The sequence below is a fragment of the Haliaeetus albicilla genome, chromosome Z (genome assembly GCF_947461875.1).
Source record: "Haliaeetus albicilla chromosome Z, bHalAlb1.1, whole genome shotgun sequence".
NCBI classification, from domain to species: Eukaryota; Metazoa; Chordata; class Aves; order Accipitriformes; family Accipitridae; genus Haliaeetus; species Haliaeetus albicilla.
The window spans coordinates 17,030,163-17,052,751 of NC_091516.1; the positions used below are offsets into that span (position 1 = coordinate 17,030,163).

At 37.5% G+C, this 22,589-nt stretch overlaps 1 protein-coding gene across 9 annotated transcripts in view; it reads left to right on the forward strand.

Annotated features, from left to right (window-relative positions):
- SMARCA2 (SWI/SNF related BAF chromatin remodeling complex subunit ATPase 2) overlaps window positions 1-20,604 on the forward strand; it is a 117,372-nt gene extending 96,768 nt beyond the window's left edge. For all 9 annotated transcript variants that reach the window (XM_069775874.1, XM_069775873.1, XM_069775880.1 and 6 more), the window contains 6 exons: window positions 3,232-3,449; window positions 14,128-14,233; window positions 15,043-15,144; window positions 17,598-17,730; window positions 18,855-18,997; window positions 19,646-20,604. In XM_069775874.1, the coding sequence (XP_069631975.1) occupies window positions 3,232-3,449; window positions 14,128-14,233; window positions 15,043-15,144; window positions 17,598-17,730; window positions 18,855-18,997; window positions 19,646-19,681 (738 nt within the window). In that variant the 3' untranslated portion in view covers window positions 19,682-20,604. The remainder of the gene's footprint in view (window positions 1-3,231; window positions 3,450-14,127; window positions 14,234-15,042; window positions 15,145-17,597; window positions 17,731-18,854; window positions 18,998-19,645) is intronic.
- Window positions 20,605-22,589: the final 1,985 nt, after the last annotated feature.

Here is a 22,589-nt window from a genome sequence, read left to right on the forward strand (position 1 = left end):
CATGGGAGATGACTGTGCTATCTTGCACTCTTGCACAGCCCATCATCTGCCAGGAACTGGTGATTCGTGTGTGGAATTTGTATCGTTATCGTACTGGTAAAGGTTTGGAAGGGCATTCTCTTTGGTGTGGCACTTCAGCCCTAGAATAGTAAGCTTTTCTAACAAAGAGCTCAGTCAGATGAATTAGTTTAATAAATATTTTGTTGCTCATACACACATGCGTGCATCCTATGTGTAGACATACGCAAAGAGCACTAGTATCTCTGCTGATAATTGATTTATGTGATATAGTTTTAAGCCACCTTTTGAGGCAGCATAAATCATATAGGTTTAGTTTTAAATATTACTGTTTCTATACAAAATATAAGTTTGCCACTTGAGAACTAATGTTAGGAGTCACAATAACAGCATTTTTGGACTGTTGGTATTGTCACACTGATTTTCAAGTGGTGTCACTGAAGTCTTAAATTAAGGAAAACTGTCTGAGTTTACATTCATGTATATAAATTTTGAAAGCTGAGTATAGTAATAGATTGATCTGTTAGCTAAGTAGACAGTTTAATATTTGTTTGCAGATCTGTAGCATGCTAAGAATTAATTTGCTATCTGCTAGTCACTAATTTTAAGAGTGCAAGAGTAAAAAAAATCTTTTTACTTTTATCTTTTCTCTTTGTCCTGATACATTTTTTCCAAAATATTACCTACTCCAAGGAAGAATTTTATGCAGGATTCTAAAATGAGTTGTTAGTAAACTCTGTGAAGACAGTACCACTGTTATTTTTTTGGCGGTAGAAAATTTGCCAAGCAAACAAAGAATAAAAATATATTTTAGTTAAGTGAATACCAGTTTTCTGAAGGACAACAAAATGTTACCAAAGTTAACAAAATGATAACTCTATTTGGTTTGGTTTTTTGATTTCTTGTAAAGCAGAATAGATTTTTTTATCAGTTTCCATAACCAAAACCTAATCTACTCACTGTGGAGCAATAGGAATACATTTTCTATAATAAATGCATCTTTAAAATGCATGCAACCTATTTCAGTTTTAAAGTCATACATGAAATTGTCTAATTGTGCTATTACAATTAAAATGCTAACAAGAATCAGTAACTGCACAGCTAAAAATCTAATTTGGATGCCTAGAATAATAAGGGGAGAAATATGATAAGTAGTTGTCAATATTAAAGCAGGCTGAAGGAGGAAGGCTTCGGGCCTTGTAGTAGGTAGAATGAAACAGCAGATTTGAGTATCCACAATCCTTTCAGTATTAAATTTTCAGTAAAATAAAATTACTTGTATATGAAAACATAGCCTTTCCCCAGCTCTCTTTTTTTTCCTGATCAGCTGATGAAGAGACTAGCAGCTCGCTGCTTTGCTGGCTTGTTAATTTTATCCCCACTAACTGTGATTTCCGATAGCCGGCCTGCTGATAGTGGTAAGGTAAATATCCTTTTTCATTGCCGTCTTGAAGATTCAGTAGAACTACCATCACAGGCATGTGTAGGTGTGTAACACATCAAAAGTCGGTGTTCTCCGTGTTTCAATGTACAACTGAGTGCTTAAGGAGAGTAATGACATTAACTGTTGACAGCCTTGCATGCTGTATTTATTATTAGCTTTTCTAGCTTCCAAGATATGCAGAGAAATTTCCTTTTCTTAATCTTCGTTAGCTGCAGTGGTTTATAGTAGGTATCCTGCTTTAGCCAAATGAGTATTAATGAATTTGTGTGCAGATTATTTTTTTTTTCTCCTGCTTTTTCTTCCTAACTCATCAGATCTCAAGCCTCCTTCATAGTGGTTATCTGAACGCTGTGGAAGCATGATGTAAATTGTCTTTTGATTATTAAGGCCTAGTTTCAGGCTGTCCCTCAGGATTCTGCGTTCGTGTTTGTTCTGTGGATTTGCACATCGGAGGATGCATAGGAAACAGATTTCAAAATCCCACTGGTGTTTTTAACATGCCAGGCTGTTTTGTGTTGTGCATCAGGTTTTGTTCACAAAATGTTTTTCAAGAGACATTGTACACAATTGAGAAAAATTATGTCTGGGCTGTAATCACTCTTTTTATATTGATTGTTATGCTCACATGATCATAAATATTAGCCATGTTTGGTGCTGTGAAGAAATGAAGGTAATTGCCTTATGATTAGAGCTCTTTCAGCTACGAGAAAGGACTGATTAGCATTTGCATGTACTCAAGGCAATATTGGGAGGCAAAAGGGACAAATACCAACATCAGTTATGTTCTGAGAAAGCATTAATCAGAAAGGCTAGTTTGAAGATTGTTTTATTTTTAATTTCATTTTTCTTGTGACCCGGTATTTTTATTTCTTTTGTTGGCTTTCCTAAATCAAGAAAAGTTCAGCTTCTTGCTTTATCACATGGAACTGATAGTCAGTGTGTGAACAGGTTCCCTTTATTCCTAGTTTGGTTTTTTGTAGCAATTTTTTTATCCCTCTACATAGTGCTGCTGGGTCTGGTTAAAAGCGTACATCCAGGTAATTGAAACTAGTGTTCATTGTTTGTGACTGGGGGGAGGAGGGTGGGGGGCTTCGATTTGGTGGGGGTTTTTTTTCATCCCATGTTATGAGTGCTTTTTGCAGTAAAACACTGTATTGTCAGTGGTTTTGCCTATCTGTTGGTTACTATTCTAGGGGAAAATGATAGATTTTAGAGATGCTTCTAATGCTTAGGCGATTTGAAAGTTGCTTAAACTATTTGGAAGAGAAGTTGAGTCGTTACTGCATAAAGTGTCTGTGTGTTGTTTGTGCGCACAAAGAACTGTGTGTGATCTGGCTTTGGGAGCCGAGCACAGTTTAGACTGTCCTGTTTGAAAACATGCAATATCAAAGTCTGTTTTGCATGGAACTACATAAGCCAGAACTGCCACTGACATGAACAAATGAATGTTTGTTGTACACTTACTGACACAGTACCACAGGCCATTATTGTGTGTGACACTGTGAGTTGGTGTGGAATTCAAGGTTCAGATAAACATGCATCTATTTAGATGATAGTGGGATTCTTAGAACAAATTAATGTTTAGTGTCTCTTTGATTGCTAGTAACTCAGTTTCTTGTTGTACTCTTTTTTTATAAATAAGCTGAACATTTTGAGTTGAATTATCTGCATCCTGTGGGGTTGTGTTTTTGTTTTTAAATACAGTTTGTTTTTTCCCTTTGCAATATCTCTTGTTTAAAAATCATACTTTTTGAATCCATGGTTGTCAGGCAATTGAAGACGGCAATTTGGAAGAAATGGAAGAGGAAGTCCGGCTTAAAAAACGGAAGAGACGAAGAAATGTGGATAAAGATTCAGGGAAGGAGGATGGAGAGAAAGCAAAGAAAAGAAGAGGCAGGCCTCCTGCAGAGAAGTTGTCACCCAACCCGCCCAAACTGACAAAACAAATGAGTGCTATCATTGATACTGTGATAAACTACAAGGATAGGTGAGCTTGGAGTTGGTCTCTCTCTGGTCTCTCCCTCTCTATTGATATATCTCTCTACATTTTTTAACAGTTTCATTTTTGTTTTCAGTCTTTAGAAGGATTTGCTGACACAGCATTTCTGAAAGTAATTCCATTTAGGGCCTGATCCTGTCTCAGTCTTTGTAGAGGGTTTTTTAAAGACCCATCTGATACGAAGTTGTTGAAACACAAATACAAACAGTAGGCATAGAACTCCTGCTTAGAAATGAAGTGATTCTGCTCAAGAGGTGTACTTAAGAACATTTAGCTTGAGTGAAACTTTTCTTCAGTTTAGTGGTGCAGCATGTGTCAAGATTAATCTTTTCAAATACATGGCTACAGATTTATTAATGCAAATTAGCATGGGTCTCACCATAACCTGAAAGACTGCCCCAGAAATGTAGGGTTCATATCATGAGCCTCTGGGATGCCAAAGGAAAATCTGTAGAAATACTGAGCATAATATGTTGTCTGCAGCTGAGATGGAAGCCTGTTTGTCAAGAAATCCCTATTGTCAGCATAACAAAATGCTAAATGGCTTGACCTTAGGAAAAAATGTTGCCTCTAATCTGAAATGTCATTTGAAGACTTCTGTTTTACAGGTTTTCAAACTGAAAACTATCTGTGCTTCATGAGGAAGAAATTGAGAATTGGTTAATAGCATCTTTGAATCAGACTTGTTTGGGAAAGTTGTATTTTTTAATTCAACTTCTATTTACCAAAAATCAGTAAAGCCTTCTTGTGTACTTATCCTTTCTTTGCTGTACATGGAATTACTTAAATCATATAAGGAGCAATGATAAGCTAAACGAATATTAAATGCATTCAGAGAAGATAAAAAAGTATTTACATTACATGACCTGCCCAAGTGTAACAATGTAATTTTTGCATGTAAACAACTTTCAGTGTGTGACTTCAAATGACAGGTTCCACTTCCTTTTTGGCAGCTACTGCTCTGGGTCTGCCTGTACAAGGTTAACTTGGGCGGTATCTGGTGAAGCACACAGAGCTGTGATGCCTGACTTTTGGCACATAACTACTGAAGTGAAGCATTCTGTGATCTGTGGGCTCCATAGAGTACTTTGAAAAGTTTATTGCATCAGAACAGGATTCACAGCAGTGAACGTTATGAGCAGGAAGCAGACTACAAACTCAGTGTATTCAGCTTGCTGTGACCCTCAACTAACAGAATAGCTGAGAAAGAAGTGTTTAAAGTTCAGGTATTCCAGGCAGGGCTGCAAGGAAGCATCTATTTATTTTTGAATCCCTGGCCTTGAGCCTTCTCCTGAAGCCAAGCCCTTCTGATCAGGGCACCTATGTCTCATTTTTGAAATAGCAAGCAAAGTTACTTCCGCTAGTGTCCAGTAGGGGATAGCTACTGATAGTAACTGATAGGTACTGCAGAAGTTAAATATTTTTGCCTGTTGCCTGTGCCCCAGGAAGTTCATATCTGATCTCTGTCAAACAAGTTAACCACTGTGCTATTATGTATTGACAAAGCATACTATTCCCTCTCCCCGGAGCCCACATTTATTCATGACAGAATTGGTTCCCACTTTAAATAAAGTGTATGGAGCTCTATTCTGTTAGGAATTAAAAATGCCTGTTAAACTGAGCTCTTCAGTGTGATGAGCTATGCAAAAGAATTCCAAGTTCCTGTATTCTGATTTTTTTGTGAGCTAGCATCAAACTACTCAATCCTATGAAAGTTGAGACAGAACAGAATTCCACATTTAGGCATCAGAAAACTTTAGTATCTTGAAATCTTTGGTGTTAACGTTGTTCTAGAGTTCGATGAACATTTTCAGGATTTGCAGCTTTAGAATTAAGTGGATTTTAGGCATTGGAACCTTCAGCTTTGTTGAGGGTTCATGTTTGTTCAGCTCTGGGCTTTTGTGTGTGTGAAGGCAATTGGGGCAAGTATAGAGGGACAGATTAATTGGAAGAAAAGTAGGCCACGAGCTTCATCTGGGGAAAAAAAGAGTTTTCATGTATGTAGTATTTAAATGCTTGAAATCATCTTTGTCTTTAGCTTGAATTTTCAGTGCTAATAATTGTTTCATATCTACTTTATGAAAGTCCAGAGGGCTGATCCAGACCATGGAGAGCTGACTGTGTCCCAAAAGGTGGTCAGGTGATACCCATCCAAAATCTTACTGACTTTGGCCTGAGTTACTTTGTCAAAACCAATTCTACAATCTCTAGTAAGTTTTGTTGCAGTTAGTAATCCAGCAGGCAAAAAAATCAAGAGAATGTGTTGCTAAACTAAAGAATCTGTGTTTTATCTCATGTTTCCCCTTGATTTTGAGAAGAGTTCCTTGTAAATACAGAACCACTTCTCTGTTCTTGTTAAAATCTTTCTTTTTAAAAAAACATTTTTCCATGGTGCCCACAAAAATCTGGAGTTGACTGCTTTTCTGTGGTGATTCTTGATAAAGCTGATGCAGGGAAGGAGTCTCCAAATACTTTCCTGACTGTCTTATATTTGACTTGTGTTGTAAAAAGCATCCAAGGTGGGTTGCCTCTGTCGAGGAAAGCTAGAGGCTGCAATAATACAAGCAATAAGCTCTAGTAAACTGAATTCTGAGCTACACAATTATTATATAAAAGTCAAAATAAGATTAAACAGACAAATTAGCAACATTTGAGGTAAATGTCCAGTGTAGAGAAATGCAACATATAATTCTTTGAAAAGGAAATTCAGAGGTAGATATCCAGCTGTTTGTGAACCCCAGTTAAAGAACTCCATGCAAGACAGTGGAAGTTAGCATTGAGGTCAAATTACTGTTTATCTCTGTCATGTTCTCAGTGCAACTTCTAGCTTTTTCATTAGATTTTCCTCTTTTATGCAGTACTGTATAGCAACTCTGGTACTTCCTTTTATTCCCATCCCACATCCCAACATGATACTGATTTTAATGAAACATTCCATTAACAATAAGTTTAATAGTTCTTAGAGAGCAATTTATAGCTACATGCTGAGTTTCTTTGGATCTTTCTGGAGAACCAGGAACACACTGAAGGAGAGAAAACTTCAGTGTTTATGCTGAGATTTGACTTGACTGTCAGCCTAACTGCATCAGTTTCCTGGACTTCCGGTAACTGAGGTATGACTCATGTAATAAAGAAAATAGTGGAAAAGGAGAAAAAGGAGAGAGATGAGAGGCACTGTGAAAATGTTCAACTCAGACTGTTTGGACTCCTTTGGTGTGAGAGCTGTTGAGGTCCTTGTCAAGTTGACAGTCCTTGCTTTTTGCAGGCTGGTGTGCTTTGGATTCCAGTATTGGATGATGTGCTTTAAGCTTTTATCTGTGTTGGTAGGCATTTCTTTATCATATCTTTGTACTTATCTTTGTTAATCTTGAAACAAAGAATCATACCTCAATTTGAAGAACTGTGGGGTAAGTGCTCCAAATGGTTAAGAAGTAAAAATGCTTGTCGAATTCACTGCTACCTTTTTAAACTGCACCCGTCCTCTATTACTCAGCTTTAAGTATCAAACCATAAAACATGTTGCCAACTGTAGATACAGAGCAGTACTACAGATGCAGAACCTTTTTTTCGCTTCTACATTGCTTTGCCATCATAGGTGAAGCTGAGTTAATCTAGGTTTCGTCTATAATGTCTTAGAATGGAGAATAAATCTGTAATGAAGCAAAAGTAAGATAGAAAAGATGGTCAGAATGCCCTGACTTCTAGTCACCTGATCTAGTGGAAGAAGTCCCTGCCCACCCATGGCAGGGAAGTTGGACTAGGTTATCTTCAAAGGTCCCTTCCAACCCAAACCATTCTATGATTTTGGTAAAGCATTTATTAGAGTACCACAGGAAAATTACATGGTAATATGAAAGAAGGAGGACATCTAATGAGTAAGCTCTCTAATCTGAGTGAAAACAAGGAAGACGTAACTGAAGACACTATTAAAAAAGGAGCTATTAAACTGGAAAGAAGATACAAGGAAAGTTCTTGAAGAATTGGTGTTGGCATAGATCATAATATATTAAGTATACATATTAAAAAATTTGGAGTGTGCTAGCCAAAAGGCAGAGTTTTAAAATACCAATATTGGAATGGTATTTATGGAGGACTGAACACAGTGAAGTCTGGAGTAGAAGAACTGGAATGAAATACAGTACCTCAGAGTGCAATATAAGGTACTTACAAACTAATAAAAGGAGACTTCTCTTTGAGTTGGAAGCTCATCATGTGGAGCTGGCAGAAAAAAAATGACCTGGGCAAAGAAATTATTGATCAAAGCTAACTGTGAGCCATCAGTATTCTCCAGCCATAAGAAAATAGGAGCCTGGCCCTAACACTATTGTCAGTGTGGATGAGGAAATACTCATTATATGTGTATGCCATTATATGTGACACCATTAATGCTTCTGAATTGCTGTTTATAATACTTGAATACTTTTCTATTCAAGAAAGATTAGTTTACACTGAGACAAGTGTAAATAATTATTTAAATGATAAATAGCATGGGAGAGTCTTGCAAGAGGAAATACATTGGCTTGTTTTTCCAAACACAGCACAGTCTGAGAGGGGAAGATGACTGCTGTCAGCAAATTCACCTGGGAAAGAAGGGAAGCATAAACACGGAGAGTGTAGAAATATGTAAAATGCAGGATGGTGATCACAAGGTTATATGAGTGTAAACATTCATGAATACAGTCAAGTTATTAACTAAGAGTTCCGGACCTTTCCATATGGAATAGTGGAGCAGAAATACCTAGATAGATTTGGACTTTGTTCCCTGGTTAAAAAACTTTTGTATGATTATTTACAATACCAAGGCCCTAGATTCAAGGACCTGGAAACACCTTTCCAGTTACACAATTGATCCTGATTCTTCAATGTAAAGTATATGCATCATCTTTGCAGACTTCATTTGCAATAATACATTTTAATCTGGGATTTTATTGCAATTATTCCTTAAACAAAGATTTAGGTGCCTTTGCAGCCTTGTACCTTGTTCTAATCTTGCAGTGTAAAACACCTGTTTAGAAGAGAGTAAGTTGAAATGCATCAGTCCAGCATTGTTGTCACACTTTTTTCTAGTTCCAATGCTTTTAACCTGTCTTTCCTTCCCTCTAAAATTAGGAATGCCCATAGAAATGAATAATCATAGAATCATGCGTGTAATACGTATGTTATATTTTCAGAAAGCAAAATCAGTTTGTATGTCCAGTTTAAATGCTTTAGCCTTTTGAAAGCAGGGACAATTTTACTGGAGATAGATGTTCTTTTCAGTATAAGGAATTTGTATGCCAAGTTTGAGCCCCAGCTGCTGGTTTTGCATCATACACATGCAGGCTTAGTCCCCTAAACTATCTTTTTCCTCTTTTGAAGGTTTCCCTTTATTTTTTACTTCAGAGGAAGACAAGCTGTAAGTGTAGCTTCGCTTTCCTGATTGATAAAATTAAGTGGAGAAAAAGAATGATACTTCATACCTTGTAATCCTTCAGCTTCCCTACAAATCTACTGTCCTCTTCTGCCTTGCATCAGAGTTTGGTGTTTCCTGTCTAGGTGCCAGTTTGATGATACTGCTAGTTTCATTGGCTTTGTTTAGATAGCAACAGCTGACTTCAAGAGTCCTAGGACGCTGATGGATATATTACATACAGTGATTTTCATTTGCGATCTACCTGCTCTCTGCTCTGTTCATGAGATGTAAAGTAAGGATTTGCATGGTGTACGGGTTAACTTCATAAAGCCTCTTCCCCATAGCAGGCCACTGTTGACCACATCTTAATAAAGCTGATAAAAAAAATTGGAGGGTGGGGTGGTTGTGCCCCGTGCAAGTTTCTTGCTTGCCAAGAGACTTCCTCTGTCTGTGGTGCTTAGCATTTTGATCACTGCATTGTTAAAGCCAAAATGTTTAAATTCATGCCCATAGTATTCTAATTTTGACAGGACATAGCTCAGGGAAAGAGCATTTTTCTCTGTATGTGAAATGGATTTTATTCAGACTATTTCCAGCTGTTTTCTCAAGTTGCCACTTTTTAACTGTTGTAAAATGGTGAGTAATGTAATTAGCCATTACTTATCTAACTAGTAATTAATTATGCCAACTGGTGCTCTTGAGTATTCAAACATACAAAGCAAATAATTCTTGTTTATAGCCAAGCCAAAGTTATGGAGAACATAGCCATGTGTCAAAACTGGGAATTATATTTTTAAGTATTTTTACCCACTTCTATTTCAATGATGGGGACAGGTCCACCATGTATTACTGCAGTCAGTTCCAAAAAGGAAGAACCATTAAGTACATTTAGCAAAGATGAGTCATCTCCCTACATAGCTGGGTTACTGTTGGAAGTTGTTAAATACAGAGGAACCACCTGGCTATGTAAGCTCTTTTAATTCTCCTCCCACACATGGGCTGTTTTTTTAAAGAGCATCCTTCTGAGTTGCATTTGATTAGGAGTTGTAATTTGCATGCCGTGGTTCTGGTTGTGAGTGCTCTGTCTAGGGCAAGCGTGTAGGACTCTTCATTCTATCCATGCTAAATTGAATTTCAGTATTTATTAAAAGTGTGAAATTTGCCAGAAGTATGAGAACGTTTTGCAGTTTCAGCTTCATAGTTTTCTCTCCTTTTGATTCCAAAGGAGAAAGGGTGTTGATAGGAGTAATACTTTTGACAGGTCAGTGGCGGCTTGCTTCTGGCCACATACTGCCAGGGAAAACATACAAAAAGGAGCCTTGCACAAATGAGGCCTAATTCTTCTTGCGCTTAATTGCACTGAAGATAATGCTGGCTAAATGGGTAGAAATACATGTTTGTATGCACCTTGTAAGCAGTTTGACAAAAATGAGAGAGAATCAGAAACATTGAGCACAAATATTTTTCTAAGCAAAAATATTTTTAAAATCAGCAGTATTTCTTAATGATTTTTAACTCACACAGTGTGCAAGTATTTTTTATGTCAGCACACAGGACTAGCATGTTGAGCTGATGCAGTAGCAGTGAGTTGTCACAGTTCTTTCACAGTCGGGTCTTTTAATTTATTCTGGTCCTTCTTCCCTTCAGCACGTATCCTGCTAGTTGCTAGGCAACCGTAAGTGATTTTTACTGCACATGATTTTTATGTGGTAGTTGTTGTGGTTATTATTTTCTAATTACAAAAGTGGGGACAGAGATTAAAATCAGAGTTGCATTAATAATTACTAATTTCCTCCTGTTTTATCCACATCACAGTCATTTGACATTATGTAAGAAAAGATCACAGTAATTTACAGTATAGATGCATGTATACAAAGGGAGCAGAAGATAATATTTCTTTGTGAGAGGATGTTCTGTAAAAATGATAGAACAGAAGAAGCTGTTATTGATCTGAGTAGACAAAATCAGGCACTAGTCGTCTGTCTGTTGCATATTTCATGCCCTTAATGCTTTTTCTTTCACGGCCTTAAATGATTCCCAGTAATTAAATATATCAAGCAAAAGCTTGAACGTTTGCTATGGCATTCTTAGTTTAATAGAGTGTGTGGAAGAAATCAGAGTTGGGTAGATTTATATCTTGAAAATAGGATATTGCTGTTTAATCATTTACTGCTGTTATATTTTTAATATAAAATACAATATGGGGTGGGGGTGTGTATGTAAAAAGAGAAAAAAAATCAATCAAAATTAGATTATTAGTAGCTGTTCCCTTTATACTTAAATCATTCTATTTGTTGTTAGACTCTGAAGTGTAGTTGAAGCAACACCAGCATCAGTGCTTTAGTAATTTTTCTGAAATAGATACTTCTGTTAAAACAAAGCTGCTGAAGTTTAAAACACAGCAATGATAACTCAGTCCTTCTGCATAGCAAATCCAGATTCACACTGCACAAAGTTTTGAAATCAACTTTTCACACTTCTTAAAGGATTAGCTTACATCTATAGCATATGTCAGTATATTGTACAGATTTATGAACATAACTTTATTAAGTTTGTGAAGTCAAGCATACAGAAAAATAGGTTATAACAGAAAAAAGGTGGAAACCTAATGTGATTCCCTCAGGAAGATACATTACGTATCAGGAAGATACGCTGTCTAATGGCGTGACAGTGTACAGCTTTGCTTTGCTTTTCTGCAGGACCAGTGCCTTGCATATACAAGGTGGGCACCGATCACTTAATGAATGGCTGAACTCCCCCTGGGCTTCTTTATAATGCTCATAAGGAGTCTGAATGTTTTGCAGATACAGAACTTTTTTCACAACATTTTATTCTCATTTTACAAATGAGGAATAGAAATCTAAATTTTAAAGACACCGTTTGGGCACCAGAGATCTGATTTCTCAGGGTACTTAGTGTTCTGTAGGTCCAGAAAAAATTTCATTGATCTCAGTTGCAACTGTGAGCGCTCAACACTTCTCTTTATTAACGAAAAAAAAAATACAGTCCTCATTTGCAAAGAAGTAGGAACACCTGTTAATTTAGTCAGTTGTGTAGTGTGTACTTAATGCATTCCTTTTCCTTGTATTGTTTCCAGTTTCTCTTCGAGAGGGCAGTCTGAGATGAAGACAGGTCCTGTCATATGGCATGACATAGTCACTCACATAGATCATTAACAAGATTGGTGCCTTTAAATCCATAATATAAAGACCTCCCACTCTGACAGGGGAAGTATGAAAGTAATTAATTTGTCTCTATGGTGTGAATCAGTACCAAAGGAGGTGGGAGGTGCAGTTTCACAATTACTTGCTGGCAGGAGAGAAATAGTAAGACTTGGGATGACAATTATCTGGTCATTTTCTGATTTCCTCTATTTCGGTAACAGTGCTTCCCATATAAATTAGATCTGTTGGGTGAAATTGCTAGTAACTGCCTGGAGTGTGAGGTGCAGGTGGTCTGTTGGGGTATCTACCCCAACAGCTGGATGGAGTAGATAGACTTACCTCTCACCTTTCCCTGACAGAGATGCACAGGACGCTGCCTTGTCTCACCATGCAGCAGCAGCAGCACCCAGAATTGCGTTCATGCATGTGCCATAATCTTGCTGTAATCCAGGAGGCAGCCTGGCAGTTTCTGCTAAGCAGTCAAGGGGAACGGCTTCTACTGCTGCAAGTCAGACAAAAGTCAGAATGAGACAGAGGCTTTTGGTTTCTAGGTTTGCATTGGATGGAAAAATACTCTAGCTGCCAGTTGGTGCCCAGGATATTGGTTGAACAACACTGATTAGCAAGCTGTGATTAGAACGTTTACATATTGTCCTCTCTGATGCAAGGTGTATGAGGAGCAGCAGTGTCCCAGGACTAAACTGAGAACAGTAAGAAATGTTGGATCAGGTAAGCAGCAGCTGCTTAGGAAATGAGGAAATTCTGTTTATTCCTACTTGTTCATTGGTCTGTCGGGTCCATAACAAAACTAGTATCTCCTCAAATTCTCTTGCTATTTCAGGCATTTAGAAATGCCTAAGATATAGTAGGCATTCATGACTTTCATAAAGGGCAGAGCTGTTCTGTGCTTTTTATCATCCTTATCCTCCATGGCAGAATTGCCTCAGTTAACCTTTGATCCAGTATTAGTTTAATGTGTCTGATAAGATCCCACACCACTGTGGAGGGTGACCGCAAGAGAGAAGCTCAGGTGGAGACCAGGACTTTGCAGCCTTCTTGCCCAGTTCCTGTGAAGGTTTGGTATCTCTGAGTTGCCATCTGAAGATGCAGATGAGAAAACAGGACCTTTTTGGAGTACCTGTGAGAGACGGAAGCATGTGAATGTGGGCTGGGAAAGGCTTGTGAATGCTGTGTGCAGTGAATTGCAGTTCCTCTCAGCAGAGCTTTTTTCCTGCTATTTTGACTGTGAGAAAAATGACATGCACACAGGAAAAAAAAAAAAAAGACTAAACCCCTAAGTGCCATCAACACATTTCCTCTCCAGGTGACTTATAGCCATGTATTATTTGGGAAGCCACAAATAAGAAGGTTAAAAAAACCCTGCAATTTGGAAGTGTTAAAATAGCTATTAATAAAGGATGAACAATAGGAAATCTGGAAATCTTAGAAATTCTGAACACCTGTAAGTGATAGCCAACGTTCCTAGAGGATGAAAGGTTTTTAGATAACCTATGACTTCAATTCAGATGACTAAAGAAGTACAAATGGCAGCAGTGATTTTCAATACAGTTACAATGATCTTCCCAGAAACTTAACAGTCATTTATGGAAGTAAATAATTTTTTGTTGTTGTAACATCTAGTTAGTCTGATAGCAGTCAGCATCTGATGTAATGGAAATCAGTATGAACAAATGGTTTGCTGTGACGAGGAGTTAGAAAACAACTATAAAATGACCAAGAAGAAGATAAACTTCTAGTGACAGGAGGGACACTTCCTAAAAATTATAAAACAAAACTGAGAAGAGGGTAAGACTGTACTTGGCAAACAACTACGGAATTCAGATTCAAATCCTGATCCTGCTTCCATAAAGCCTTCTACACGTACGATCCTATAATGATGGTGATATGCACAGCACAAAGGGTATGTTTTAAATTGTAAATTAATTATCTGTACCAAATTAAAAAATCAGAGCAGGTTTCAATTTCTAATTCTTTGAAGAAAAAATTGTGGGGGTTTTTTTCCTTATGATTAGATTGTATATGCATGTTTATGGTTTTTGTGAGAAAGTTGTAGTAATTCTTTGCATTATGGGTTTGTCTTTCTCAACAGTTCAGGACGGCAGCTAAGTGAAGTCTTCATTCAGCTCCCATCTAGGAAAGAATTACCAGAGTATTATGAATTGATTAGGAAGCCAGTGGACTTCAAAAAGATAAAGGTAAGAACGTTTTTTGGAAGTGGAGATTCCTCCATTTCTTTTTGTTACACAGAAGGGTGAGCATAAAGTCGTCAGTAGAATTACAACATGAATATTGCATGTACCTGTATTTGCAGCTTGCATTGCAAACTTTGTTACACACCTTGTTAGGAATTTTGTTTAGTGTATATTGCAGTATACCACTGTAATTTCAAAGTCAAATCAAAATGTAGCAGTGTGACGTGAATGACACTTTCAGAGATGATATCTCAGTGTCCTTTTTGCAAATTGCACCCAATTGTGAATCTGTAAGCACATCTCTGGTAAAAACACGGTGTTTGCAAAGGTTTAATGGTTATAGGGGAATATAGTCATCCATAAACTAGCATCACATCTTGGAACAGCCAGGTCAGATCGAAACGCAGTTTGGCAGTTGGTGTTTATGCGGCTTGTTGCACGTTAGGTTATGTCATAACTCTATGACTTTCATTCATGCCATATCTTATTTTGTTTCTGTGCTAGAAAGAAGAAACTGGAACTCCTTTTACAAAAAAAGCTCCATTTCTGTTGCTTTTGTCCCTTCCAGTTGACAGAGCAATTGCTTATCTTTTGCTCTATTACCCTGGTGTATTTTTTCAAGTAATATGTTAACAATACGCTTTAAGACTTTGTTTTAAACAGATATTTATCTTGATGCTTAGGTAGAATTTTTAAAGAGAAAGCTTTTAATGTGTTGAAATCAAATATTAATTCAGTGTCCTGTCTGCTGTTTTTCTTTCTGCACCACCGGCCATCCATACTTCTCTTCATTTCCTCAACAAATGCAACAGGAAAGAATTCGCAACCATAAATATCGGAGTCTTGGAGACTTGGAGAAAGATGTCATGCTACTGTGTCACAATGCTCAGACATTCAATTTGGAGGGCTCACAGGTCTGAATGAATCACTTTGTGTTAAACATACAGGTTTCCCCTCCTAATGTTTTCAGTGCTTGTGGATTATTACCTGATGTATATAAACCTTGTGCTTTAATTCGTACTCTGAATAGAAAAAAATGCCCAGATTCTTAGAATCATCCAGAATTCACTGAACACAGCTGCAGTGTGTGCATGCAGAGAAACTGGTTTTGACTCTAATTCTGAGATCAGTTTTTTTCTGATCTGTGTGTAGTTTAGAGCTGCTGTAAGACTACTTGAATCTAAGGTAAAAGGCAGTATGTGTAGAGTGATACATAAGCTTGGGTTTACCACAGTGCATGATAGAAGGAGCAGATCTAACAGGACAGCTTAGGACAGGATGTTGGAAATACTTCGTAGTGAACTCTTCATTTCTGCTGAAGGAGGATACAAATTCAAGGTTTGTCCAGCTGTAAAGCTTTGTGTATGAAGCTTTACACTCTCTGAACGCTCTGGTAATTTTTTTTTTTTTTTTTTAATGTTGAAAGATCAGTGTCGATTTTAAGAGACAGAATAATAAATCCCAGATGAGTCTCAGAGGTTTAGAAGGCAAAATCTGTTCATCTCAAACAGATTTCACACACATGAATATGCTCAGTGCTGTGAATTCAGAACAGGACACATACAAAAGAAGAGACTACAAAATCTTGATCACAGATAAGAAAGTTGTTTCACAATACAGTGAAACATACTCTTGGATAATTATTTTTATAGATGAGGTCCAAGCAGTGTGATGCAAACACAATATTAAATTGAAACAGAGAACATGAAGACAACTCCTGTGATGTGGAAGAGGAAAAAAATGATGTTTAAAGAAACCTAAGTAAAAGTAAGCTGAAGGCTGATGCTGCCAATACTAATGCATCCTTCAAATCCCTAAACATTACTGATGACCCTTAGCTAAACTGGGGAGTTTATATTAAAATTTGAGAACTAAAAATTAAAATGAGCATGCAGTTAATTATGAAGGATTGTTGAATACAGCTCATCATTTTGTGATTATTTTTGCTATCTAGAGACAAAAAATGTTTTCTGTGATATGTACATGTGGTATTTTTACTGTCTTCAGTTATATGGAAACAAACTATAAATAAAGCAGCTAAGAAAATAATTTAATAAGAAAATTAATGATGTTAGGAAGTGTTGGACAAAATTTTGCTACATGTCCGAATGTAAATTGCCAGTTTACTGCTTAGTCACACAGCAGTAAAACAGCTATAAATATCTAATGATAACAAATGCAAAAAAAAAGAGAAGGAAAGCTAATACCAAAAAGTATCACTAAGACTTTAGAAAATGGTAAAAGTTGATAGAGGAGGTAAAAAGATGCAAAGGAAAATCAGTAGCTAAATGGGAAAAATAATGAAATTATTCTCATCAGAATGACTCAAGTTGCCAATGGGAAACTGGTCTCTTGTTAGGCAGAGGTGGTAGAACTGACAGGAATAATCCTGAGTGGGTAGAAATGTCCAGTTGATATAGCTGCTTCTGTTTGGAAATAACCTAACCCGTATCAGAGTGTTGCAGTATTATTTTCCATTCCAATGTACCAACATTAACTCCTAGAGGTAATATTACTTTTTGTAGCATGAAGCCCAAAAAATTCATATATAAGGTTTTTTTAGGTTTCTTTCTGGTAAGCTCTCATACTGTTCATTTTGATTTCCAGTGAATGGGAGGACACATCTGCAGTTGTCCAGTTTTTAAGGCTACCTCATGTTATTTGTAGTAGTTCAGGTCCACCTTTGCTCTGACATACCAGTTCACTTCAGTAAACTAGATTATTTGCATATGCACCCAAACCCAAGAGGCTAATTCAGGCAGTTTTTTAAGTACACAGTGACTTCAAGTGAAATTCTACATGGTTGTGCTGTTAGTATGATGCATGCTGCTTTTCCTTGGAGCAAAGCAGTTTCACCTGAGCTGGAACCTTATGAGGGGTTTTCAGGGAGAGACAGACTTCATGTTTTGAGGCTTTTGTCCCCAGTGCAACCTCAGCAATTTGAAAAGTTTTTCATGTTGTAATGGTCAAATGAAACACAGACATGTAAGGGGTTAAAAATAGCATGTGTCTGTTGAAACAGAAGATTCGTCATGAATGTTGTCATTTGTCACAAAGTTCTGTTGTCTAATGAAAATACCCTGTAGTTCCTGTGGTAATACAAATAAGAAAAATGCTCTAACTGGACATTTTAGATGTAATACATTTTAAGAGTTGTATTTTTATGGCTCACTATTGACAAATTTCTTCTTTTAGAGCGTGAAAAATTAATGTTGGCATTTCTTGTAAAATTCATGCAAGAAGCATTGTTAGTGTTTGAAAAGGCAATATACTCTGTGGGTTTGCATTGGAAATTGAGGTCTATGCTGTGAATTCTTGATACTGCTTGACTTTACAGTTCTGACTTAGGTTTATATTCATACTGTAGATCTATGAGGATTCCATTGTTCTTCAATCTGTGTTCAAAAGTGCACGACAGAAGATTGCCAAAGAAGAAGAAAGTGAAGATGAAAGCAATGATGAGGAAGATGATGAAGAAGAAGAAGAATCAGAATCAGAATGTGAGTCCCATGCTAAATACTGAAAAGAAAGTACATCTGGGGGTAGAAGGGAAGGTTTTACAGTTTCTGCATGGCGACTGATTGTAAGGTTCTATTTTCCTTCAGTGAAAGTAACTTCTTACTAAGGTTGCTGCTTTGGCTGTTAACATGCAGCTTAAGTCTTTTGGCTGTGTGTTCTGGCTATACCTCTTAGAGTATAGAAAACTATTTTTAAGCGAGAAACAAATCACGGAGGTACTTCATGGAAGCAGATCTGGCTGGTCATGAGTGTTTATAAACCCTTCTGGTCCTGTTCATGTTATTTGTAAATAGAAGTGCCTGGAAAGGCTAGAGACAGTCTTTATCCATGGGTGGTCAACCTTCAGGCATGGTGTGACATACAAAACTCATTATGTGGTTAAGAACCAGAAGATGTTGCAAATATTCTTCAGTGCCTCTAAGTGAAACTCTGCTTGTTTCAGAAGCAGGAGGTGACACTCTTTCAGTCCCTGCAGACTTGGAAGCATGATACAGTGGAAAAGAGGGATCCTTTCATTCCACTTTCTGCAACCCAGTACATCTACACATACTCTCCAGTTATCCCGTCTGTCTGGTTACAGAAACTGTAGCATTCTGCCCTGAGCTACTCTTTCAAGTACTTCAGGTGGATGTGCAAAGCATGCAACTCTAGCAGTTCATTTGCAAATGAGTGGATATTCTGGAATCAGGAATTCAACATGTTCTTCAGAAGGATGTCAACTCAAAATTTGCCAGTTACCTCCACATAGCATTTCTGTAGTTTAAAGTACAAAAATTGTATAAAGGAAGAAAATATTTTTAGATGTGTATCTTCTCACAGGACCATATACTACCTGTAGACACCATGCATTCTGAGAATGAAAAGAAGATGCACATGGTCAACTTAAAGTTATTGTTTATAGTTTAATACAAATTATTGTTAAAACTATCAAGAATTACAGAAATAAAAGCAAATACCTCTGCTTCATTGTTTCACAGTCCAGATAAAGAACAGAGGGGAGTATCTTTTCAGGCTGCTACCAGAGGTGAATTTCTGTGAACAGAGACAGCATTTAAAAGTTTATGAGTGAAAGTTACATTCATTTATGCTGTTCAACTTTTTGCAGCAAAATCAGTGAAAGTCAAAATCAAGCTAAATAAGAAGGATGAAAAAAGTCGGGAGAAAGGAAAAGGCAAGAAGAGGCAAAGCCGAGCAAAAGCCAAGCCTGTCGTGAGTGATGATGATAGTGATGAGGATCAAGATGAAAATGTAAGTTTTGTTCACTAAGACTGTGGAAGTGGTTGCAGTGATTGCGTCTCTACCCTGTCCTGCTTGCTGTCAGAATTCTCAACTATTCATGCTTAAGCGCATTTTTAATCTGTATTGATGATCTTGAGAGAATTGGGCAGGGGTGTTAACTGTATATGGGTGTGCTTATGAGATCTGGTCCCAGTGCTGAAAGACAAGAAGTCTAAGAAGTTTGGAGCTTATTTCTTGGAGCTGTCCCTACTTCATTGAACCTTTAAACTTCATGGTCTGTTTGCTTTTGTCCACAGATACAAAACTCTTAGCTTGATTTTTTTTTTTTTTTTTTTTTTTTTTTTTTTGGTGGGTGCTTCTACTATTGCAACAAATGAAAACAGACCTCTTCCCAGTTGTTTTTAAATGTCTGGGTGGAATGAAAGATCTGGTGTTTCCTGACTCTGTGTCTTTCCTTCTCTCAAGAAGTCTACAGCGATTAAATGAAATGTCATGAAAGAGAAATGTTAGATAATATAGTACCTTTCTTAAGGCTATCTTGATTTGTCAGTTTGTCAACTTTCTTCCTTTTACTTTCTTTTTTTTTTCCTTCTTTAACAAATTCCATAGAACAGCTGGCAAAGAATTTCTGACTTGTCTTGTGTCTCTTACCTCTAGGACCAGTCGGAAGCAAGCGGAAGTGATGATGAGTGATCCATAGGGTTTATTTTCTTGGCAGAACTGACCCCTTCCCCTTCTCTTCTCCCTCTCCTATTTTACACCCAGTGAATTCATTTTGTCAAATAGACATTGGGTTGTTTCTGTATTCTCATTCTCTATAAATTAGCTTTAGGATAGTGCCAGACAAACATATGATATCATGGTGTAAAAAAGGAAAAAAATGTAACATATTGTGACCAAATGGGCCTCAAAAGATTTAAAAACAAACAAACAAAAAAAGCTTTTGATGGAAAATGTGGGTTGATAGTATATTTCTATGGGCTGGTTTTAACTTGGTAATGGTTTGATTGTGCCTGGTTTTATCATTTGATAGGATGTTTTTCAGTGGCATCAGAAAGACAAAAAAAAAAAAAAGTCTTTTGTAGCATTGATAACCAGGAGAAGCCATTAAAAGCCACTGGTTATTTTATTTTTCATCAGGCAGTTTTCAAAGTTTTTATTTGTTCTGTATTGATTTTTTTACACTGTGGTACATATATGCAACTTTGTTTAATAGCTTATAAATGTACAGTAGTTAGCTTTCATCCACCTTGTCCCATATACGTTTTTCCACTTTACGCTTGATGATCTTCAGAAAAATGCTTTTTGAATTGTATCAAATTTATGTCTACTGTAAACTTTGCTTAACTTTTTTTTCTCCTTGATTAAAAAAGTTGGGTTAAAAAAATGCTATTGAATATTGCAATCTATATAGTGTAATGGATGGCTTCCTTCATCAGACTGATCTTCTATGTTACCAATGTGGATTATCACCTTTTCCCTAAAGTGTACTTAATCTTTGCTTTCTTTGCACAATGTCTTTGGTTGCAAGTCATAAGCCTGAGGCAAATAAAATTCCAGTAATTTTGAAGAATGTGGTGTTGGTGCTTTCCTAATAAAGAGATAATTTAGCTCAATAGATGCGGCGTTGTGTTATGAGTTCCACTGTAAAGGGACGAGAGGGCAGGAATGTCTCCTGTAGAGGGGTCCACTGTGGTCTGTCCTGAATGTAAAATAAGAAGTCATTCAAATACCACAGAAGTATCGTCAGAGACGGAGAGAATAATGAAATTGAAGTAATAAAATAATACCTTGAAGTAAAAGTGAAGTTCATTACCTAATTACAATTGAAGTGATTAAGCAATAAAATAAACATTTCTTTTTCTTTCAGGAAATGTATGTCTACAGGCCTCAGTATGCATGAATACAATTAGTTATACAGGCAGTCAGCCCACCTGTAAGTCAGTTTATATTAACTATTATCTTGAGGTATCAGGGTTGCGATGCACTAAGATGTGGTAGCGTAAACATTTGAACTACATACCTCCAGTTAATGTTACTACTCTGGAAAATCAAAACTTCTTAGATTTGAACATGTATTGAGTAGAAGATGTGCAAGCCTAGGAGTTGATTTGTAAACTGAACATTTCTTTGTTATCTGAACAGTGTGTTTCTCAGTATGTGTCTACATCACATCTCTTTATAGTGCCCTGCAGTATGTTAACCACTTCAGATTTTTCTAGCTCAGTTGAAAAGCAATTTATAAGTTTGTCTGGTGCCCATTTGCGTGTATTAGCCCTGCACTGAGATAAGTCATCTTTGTTTAGTTTTAGCAATTTCAAACTTTTCACTCCTAGTGTGTGCCCCATCTGAATGAAAGACCGAGTATTTCACTGAGAGATACCATTGATCTCAGAGGGACACACTGATGAGACCAATGTCTGAAGCAGCTTTGCAGAAAACAAGCTGGTGGTCCTGGTGGATACCAAGTTGAACATGAGCCAACAATGCACCCTTGTGGCAAAGAAGGCTAACAGTGTCCTGGACTGCATTAGGAGGAGTGTTGCGGGCAGGTCCAGGGAGGTGATCCTTCCCCTTTACTCAGCACTGGTGTCATATATCTGGAGTGCTTTGTCCAGTGGTGGGCTCCCCAGTAGAAGAGAAACGTGGACATACTGGAGCAAGTCCAGCAAAGGGCCATTAAGATGGTTAATGGAGTGGAGTATATGACGTACAAGAGGAGGCTGAGAGAGCTGGGACTGTTCAGCCTGAAGAAGAGAAGGCTCAAAGGCAGCTTATCGATTTAAATTCCTATCTGAAGGGACAGTGCAAAGAAGGCAGAGCAGGGCTGTTTCCAGTGGTGCCCAGTGACAGGACCAGAGGCAGTGGGCACAGACTGAAACACAGGAGGTTCCCTCTCAACATCGGGAAGCACTTTTTTTCCTGTGAGGGTGACTGAGCACTGGCACAGGTTGTCCAGTAAGGTTGTGGAGTCTCCCTTCTCAGAGACATTCAAAAGCCATCTGGACATGGTCCTGAGCAGCCGGCTCTAGGTGACCCTGCTTGAGCAGGAGGGTTGGCCCAGATGACCTCCAGAGGACCCTGCCAACCTCAGCCATTCTGTGATTCTGTGATATGGGATAGTTTGGTTTGCAGAAGCCATTCTCTCTTCAGTGACAGTTTCATGAGACCATATATAAATGTTATTTTTTCACTGCAGAATGAACTAAATCTACCAACCCATTGTGCATGACAAGAAACACCTGGCAGTAGGCTTCAGTCACAGCTGGCCTAGACTGGACTTCAGCTGGCAACTTAGATGTAAAAGGCACAGGATCATGTTACCCATCCCCAGAGTGCCTGATGACGTTGCAGCGACCCAGTTTCATTTATTTTTCAAGAACTCATTATTGACAGATGAGAGTTCAGCTGGAGAACAAAAATGAACTAAGATGACCCAACATTTTTGTTAAAAATGAAACTAACATTTTGGTTTTTTAGTCAATAACTATAAGCCATATGAGGATATCGGTTTGCATGAAGAAATAAGTTTGAGTTCTTAGCTGCAGTTTTTGCTTTATCACGTTTAAGTAGTTTCAAAAATTTTTCAGTTTCCCCTCTG